The 6,891-nt window shown below is 32.1% G+C and overlaps 1 protein-coding gene across 1 annotated transcript; it reads left to right on the forward strand.

Annotated features, from left to right (window-relative positions):
• The first annotated feature begins 5,363 nt into the window (after positions 1 to 5,363).
• LOC114758922 (zingipain-2-like) lies at positions 5,364 to 6,891 on the forward strand. The gene is made up of 3 exons (XM_028948026.1): positions 5,364 to 5,463; positions 5,941 to 6,191; positions 6,637 to 6,891. Exons 1-3 carry the CDS (start codon positions 5,364 to 5,366, stop codon positions 6,889 to 6,891), a joined length of 606 nt encoding a protein of 201 aa, XP_028803859.1.

Genomic DNA, 6,891 nt, shown 5'->3' on the forward strand with positions numbered 1-6,891 from the left:
TTAATTATTTAAAAAATATATGCATATAAAAGACAAAAATTTTATAAATGTCCTCACATGTCAAGCCCACTATGAGATAGTTGGCGTTTTGTCCAGCCTTGTCAGAAGCCCATTCTAAACACTTACTTTAATATACTCTTGCTTAAATACAAGATGGGTACCGCTTAAATGAAGTCTCGAGTTCGAGTCTTAGCGTATGCAGAAATCCCCATTGGAAGACTCATCCACCACAGCCAGGTGCGCAACGCAGGTCAGATCCAAATGTAGTCGGAACAAAGCTCCGGTGAATTGGGTGGGCAACCAAAAAAAAAATACAAGATGGGTTTACATGTCCATGGCACCAGAAAACAATTTTTTTTCCTGTCTCCAAAATTAATTTTTTAAACAAAAAAATCTGTTCACATGTGTAATTCTGATAATTAGCCACCTTTTTTTTTTCAAAAAGAAAAATTAGCAATTGTTATATGGTTTGATTATTTGATACCACATTGACAAAACCAAGGCATTAAATTAACTCTCAGCTGGTGCATGTTAATACTCGTCGTAAAACAATTATGTATTTGCTAATCTCAGTTGTTTTTCTTTCTTTTGTGCCACTTGGAATATTATAATTTTTCTTCCTCTAAAGTAAATATTACACCAAGAAAAATTACATTTTGCGAGCACATTTATCGCACAAATGATATAATAATAATGAATCGAATGTTATTACTCAAATGTTTATATTAATTAAGATCATTGCAAGGTACTAAATTTGCACACTTTAATTAAATCAAGCTAATAATCAACAAAAGATGTGCAATTACAGGAACAAGAATTGAGGGGGAAAAACACAGAGACAGACAAACAGATAGCACCAAGTTTAAAGTGAATTTTATGTTCTGACCCCAAAAAACCATTATCATTTAAGATAAGAGTGAAAAAAAAAAGATATTTAAAAAAATGAATCACAACTGTTTTTTTTAATTTGTTTTTTAAAATTTGTAAAGTGTTTTGTATTAAGAATATAGATAGGGTCTATCATGCAGCCACAAATGGAGTTTATGTTAAGGTGTTAAGATGCTAAGATTGAGACATTGTTTGGCTATCATCCAAGAATGGACCATCTAAACAAAAGCTAACGTACATATGAATAATGAGAAATATTAACTGATTAAGATTGAGGACATGTTTAGCTATCTTACAAGTTCCAACAATCAAGTAGTGTTAATTATAACTTTATTGGACGGTTAGGGTATGTTTGGTATGAGGGAAATGGAAGGAAACGGAGGGGAAAAAATTTTAATGAACTCGTTTTAAAAAATTGGAAAAATGGGGTTATAAAATGTTGATGAAAAGAAAATAGAAGATAAAAGAATAAGAAAAATTAATTAGAAAATTTTAACCCCACTTTTCCAAATTTTTAAAATCAGTTTATTAAAATTTTTTCTTCCCTCCCATTTCCTCAATTTTTTTCCGTACCACACAGACCCTTAGTTTCAAAAGAATTTAAGTTAACTTGAACCAAGACCTTAAATTTACTCATACCAATCACTTAAGGATTTCGTTGGCAGAAATTAAAATGAGTGAAGCATTTTCTTTTGCCCATTTCTACATTTTAGCTAAGCTAGCTTAGCTATCTTCCAACTATGGACCACCAAAGTAGAAGCAAACATGCATGAACAAGCAAATCCTTAGGACACAAAATAATATATGTGCTCTCTGTTAATTTTTTATTAATGGAAGAATCATTGTGAAATTTTAAAGAAATAATATAATTAATTACCAAAAAGTCCTACAAGTGAACAACATGAACATGCCATTATTTACTGTGTCAGAATATCTCATAAGTGCTGCTCACCTCTAGTGAGTTTTTCAATCTCAACTCCCATGGTGATATGTGGAGACTTTACGTGTCAAACGGTATATCTTTCCTTTCCATGAGTTTTGAATTGTCCATATGCACATGACTACAAAACAGCCTTATTAAAAGGACGACCTATCTTCGAATAGTATAAGAACCACCTAAACAAAAGCAAATCTCCGTGAACAGTCCGCTAATGATTAGCTATCTTCCAAAAATGGACAACCTAAATGAAAGCAAACATGAGCAAATCCTTATTACACAATTAGCCATTATGGTTCATCACAACACGAATGAAGATAAGGGAAGTGAATAGACGCAAACGATTTGATCATTGGTCAAGTGCGAACTAGAACTACTAATTTCCTTTCTGTTTGTTAACTCATGCTTTCCCCAATTATTGACATCTTAGCTGAATAATGGACATTGTTCATCAAGAGAGTTCATTTATTATAAATATCTTTCAATGTTATTATACCCAATGCCAATTATCTTAATTAATCTAATATCTTGGTCAATTAAATAAGGTGCATTCAACTAACAAGCTCTTGGTTGAGGTGATAGCGGCCTTACTCCCATAAGGAAGAAAACATAAATTCAAATATTGGGAAGCGTACTTGTTGGCAGAGCTATTCCATAACCATTCCAAGCCCGAAAGGGAACTCTTATGGGGCTATTAGAACTTTTAATTTCCTATCGTGATATAAATTAATCGATAATTTGCACCAATGTTGATTAATCCAGTGTCTAAATTAGAGTTTTCTTTTCCAAGACAAGCCCTCATTCCATCCCCAAATCCCTGATTTAATTTAATGGCTGTCAGACATTAAAAAAAAAAGAAAGTAATTTTTTATCTAATCAATCAAAAGTATCCAAAACAACCAAGTGTAATTAGTGACACCCAAGTTCAATATAATTTTCTACATCGACTATTTCTACACTAGTTTGAGAACGCTATAAGAAGTCTTTTTAAGCAGCCTAGAAAATCTATTTTGTACTAGTGAGTTTTACAAATACTTGCTTGAACGTATGCTTGCCCTATATACAAGAAGATCTTGCATGTCTATCGCGCCCCAAAAAACAAAAAAAGAGTTTTGCATGCTTGTCGTAAAAGAATATATGTGACCTAAGTAATTTTGGTAGATACCTAAACATATTCACAATCTTAAACCTTTTGCGTTTGAGGCTGTTCTGAACAAAAGGAAAGATTTCTTAATAATATGACACTCTTTCCCAACTGCGTATGATTTTACATTGTCTTTTTTCCCATGATGCCCGCAAGGTCCCCATATATATGATGCAATCTCCATGGCCGTTAAGATTTTTTCATGTCTTCAAAACCTCATCATATATATTGGGACGAAGGATTTGCATTTTATTCATGCATGTTTGGTTTTAAGTAGCCTCCTCTATTGGAAGAGTGAAACACATACTTATGTGGTTTATTATTATAGAATCATTAAAAATTAACTAACTCATTTAACTACTATCAATATTTATCAAAACTTAATCGTAAACTATACTTCTAAAAACTTTATATAATAAATCTCTTAAAACTTAATCTCCTCTGTCTTGGGTCTTAAGTTAAAGAAATAGTATGAGGTTTTTATTTTAAATATATGACCTCAATTTACTTTGCTTCTCAAATTTATATTTTGTTTCCAAAACTCTCCCTATTAATTATACATATAATAGATTTTCTTTAAGGGAGTAGTTAGCCAATGATTAAAATAAATACTTCAAGAAAACCAATATATACATTTTTTATAAACAATTAATTTATTTTTTGGCTCTCTAAAAAGAAGCATTATTGGAAGAGAACGAATATTCTGGTCCCAAAAAAATATTTTGGTCATATTTTTTGTGTTGCCACTTTCATCAAAGACTAATACTACCTCTTGTTCTTAATATAAAAGCCACTTAGGTTAGGATATTAATCCATTTTGCCTCTAATATTTGTCTATTTTGTCCCTAAATAATCCCTATTATGACTGTATACATTAATGATTTTTCATCAAAAAATAGTTCCAATACACATAATTAATAGGGCTGTTTTAAGGAAGACAATGTCCATTTATTATAAATAAATAATTTAATTTAATATTTACAAATCAATTATCTAGTTCTTATACCAAGGACAAAAGGTATTTTTTTTAATCACATTTGCATTTCCTTCAATATTAATCCGGGCTTTATGTATATCCGGGACACACTTTTGCAAATATAACAAGCCCATCGCTTGAATTCTTATCATTTGATCAAACAGTGGCTTCTCTTATTCTATCCAAATCACTCTGTCTTTTTCCATGTGTTATGATATCAAAACAAATAACAATGAACACAGTAAATTTGCACTGAAATCTGAATATTATTTGTGTGTGTATGTGATGAAAGCAATGGGAAATATCTAGAAATACATGAACATCCACTCACAGAAATAACAGAAAGTGCAGAAAGAAAGAAAATCACCAAAAAGATAGCAGAGAATCAGAGGGAAGGAGAAATACAGAGAGAGAGAGAGAGTCTCAGAATAGAATCATCACATAATCCGCACCGCAAATGTTGGTTTTCATGACCTTTTATTTTGCGCCTCTCACATTCTACATGTGTGCTCCAATGTGATTCTTTTAGCTTGTGTCTACAGAATAATCCAAGCCCAATAATATATGCCATATTTGGGAGAGCCCTCCATTGTGAATTACGACGATGATCTCGACTAGCTCACCACAGAGGAAGAGATCTTTCAGCCATTCCAAGTGTGGCAGAAGCAACACGAACGAGAATATCAAATCCTAGATGAACTGTCAGAGAGATTTGAGATTTTCAAAGACAATGTGAAGTAATCCTCCCGTCCTTAACATAGAACCCAATTGTTGAATTGGTTTTAATCCTAAATATAAGATCAATTTATCATATTTATCAATTTTCTCTAAATTACCCCTATGGATGCTCCCTCAACCATAATCAAGTAAAAGAAGGAGATGGGGTATTAAGAAAGATGATTATGGTGTTTTAGGAAAAACGTGTCACATTTCTTATAATTAACTAACTTACCTAACTTCCTTAATCTAATCAAATTAGTTAAATGAATCTTATATTAATGACCGGAGGAGTATATCAAAGAGAAAAATGCGAAAAGAACATCAGTCTATAACTATCATCTTGGTTTGAACAAGTTCTCGGATTCAACGAAATGAGAAATTCAAAGAAACCTATTTACTTCTCTGGTCTTATTTATAGAGTAGAAAGAGAATATATTTTTAGTTCTATTTAAAAGGTACTGAGAGAAATTTTTTTTTATTGATGTACAATTTTATCTTTTATTTATTATTGTGTTGGCTTTGTTTACATGAGATATAATGTATATTAAATAGAAATAAAGTTAAAAAGTTGTTGAATTTTAAATAAGAGTTAATAAAGTTTAAGATTTTTCTTAGTATGTACGAAACATATTAGAAGTGATTTATAAATAGGATTAGAAGAGTAACTGACAAGGGTCCCATATTTGGAGGCAACATTGATGAGGCTGACGAACAATTATTACTGTCCACATGCACCTAATTCCTTGGATTGGAGGGACTTCGGAGCTGTAACTGATGTTAAAGACCAAGACAAATGTGGTGAGTACGAGTAATTCTTGCTTTTACATCTTAGCCTCCATATATTTAAAAAAAAAAAGAAGGTAAAAGTATACCTCATATATAGTCTTTATTTTATAAAGCTTCATTTTAGTCCTTTATTATCTTTTAAGCCCTCTGACCCTAATGCTATTAATTAAAAAATGTCGATATTGTTAATGAAGTATTTTTAAATATGGATATACTAAGTTTATTTTCAAATGCTTCCTAAAGAATTTTTATTTGAAACTAACAATATTAGGATTAAAAGAATAATAGAATCGAGAGACTAAACTGAAATTTTGTATAAATTAGAGGATCAGATATATTTTTGCCTAAAAAATAAGTGTAATTCAAATTTAACTAAAAATAATTCTTTTATGAATAAGTCGGGAGATAATATTTATAGATTTAGACTTAGATTGGTTGAGTGACTATTATATGCTATTATGCTTTGTTTTTATGGATTTGTGTTTATAGATAGTTGTTGGGCACTCTCAACGGGAGCCATTGAAGGGATTAATAAAATAGACAACGATGCACTTGTGAGTGTTTCTGAGAAACAACCTACGTCGTGCGATCCTTATAGCAATGGCTGCCACAAAGGAAGCTATGTCCACGACGCATTTGAATATGCCATCGACAATGGTGGAATGCCTCATAGGCTGATTAGCCTTATACAGCTAAGAATGATACCTGCGATCACCAAAAGGTCTGTCTGTAATTGTTCTGTACTTCTTCTCCTCCTTCTCAATCTTCTTCTTGCCCCGATGATGATCTTGGTTTCCCTCCCCCCCCCCCCCCGGGAAACAGGGGAAGAAAAACGATAGCTCTTACAATTGATGGGTATCAAAATGTGACATCCACCAAATCAGAACATCCTCTATTTTGTGCTGTTGCTAGACAGCCTGTTAGTGTTTATACATGTGCTGGCAGCAGAGATTTTCAACATTACCACCATGTAAGTCGTGTGTATATGCACACACACACGTGTGTATATATAAATATGTATATATATGTGGATGAGCAGAGACTAATTTCTTGAAATCCTAATTAATTAATTAATACAAAACGGGAAAGTAATTAACTAAATGTTTGTAATTATTAATTAAAGCTAATTGTTTTGTATAAAATAGATAATTACTCCATTCGTTCCTAATTTCTTTGCATAAACAGGGACTCTTCAACGGTAGTGGCTGCTCTGAGGTTGCACCTTATTACATTAATCATGTTATGCTGATTGTTGGATATGATTCATTTGGTCCCGGTCTTGATTATTGGATTGTGAAGAACTCATGGGGAAAAACTTGGGGAGAACAAGGTTATATCAAAATCAAAAGAAATATTGGTCATCACTTAGGTGTATGCAACATCAATTGCTGGGGTTATTACCCAGCCAAGAAGAACGTGAAGCTTGATTCTGCCACATGA

The sequence above is a fragment of the Neltuma alba genome, unplaced genomic scaffold (assembly GCF_004799145.2).
Source record: "Neltuma alba isolate B1F8T4 unplaced genomic scaffold, ASM479914v2 tig00010773_pilon, whole genome shotgun sequence".
Lineage (NCBI taxonomy): Eukaryota > Viridiplantae > Streptophyta > Magnoliopsida > Fabales > Fabaceae > Neltuma > Neltuma alba.

What these genes read in the sequence shown, in the direction of transcription:
- LOC114758922 (XM_028948026.1), top strand. Translation starts at nt 5,364, where the DNA reads ATGAGGCTGACGAACAATTATTACTGTCCACATGCACCTAATTCCTTG. An exon ending in TAAAGACCAAGACAAATGTG is followed by an intron (nt 5,464 to 5,940) that starts GTGAGTACGAGT and finishes TTGTGTTTATAG; the next exon opens with ATAGTTGTTGGGCACTCTCA. An exon ending in GGTCTGTCTGTAATTGTTCT is followed by an intron (nt 6,192 to 6,636) that starts GTACTTCTTCTC and finishes TTGCATAAACAG; the next exon opens with GGACTCTTCAACGGTAGTGG.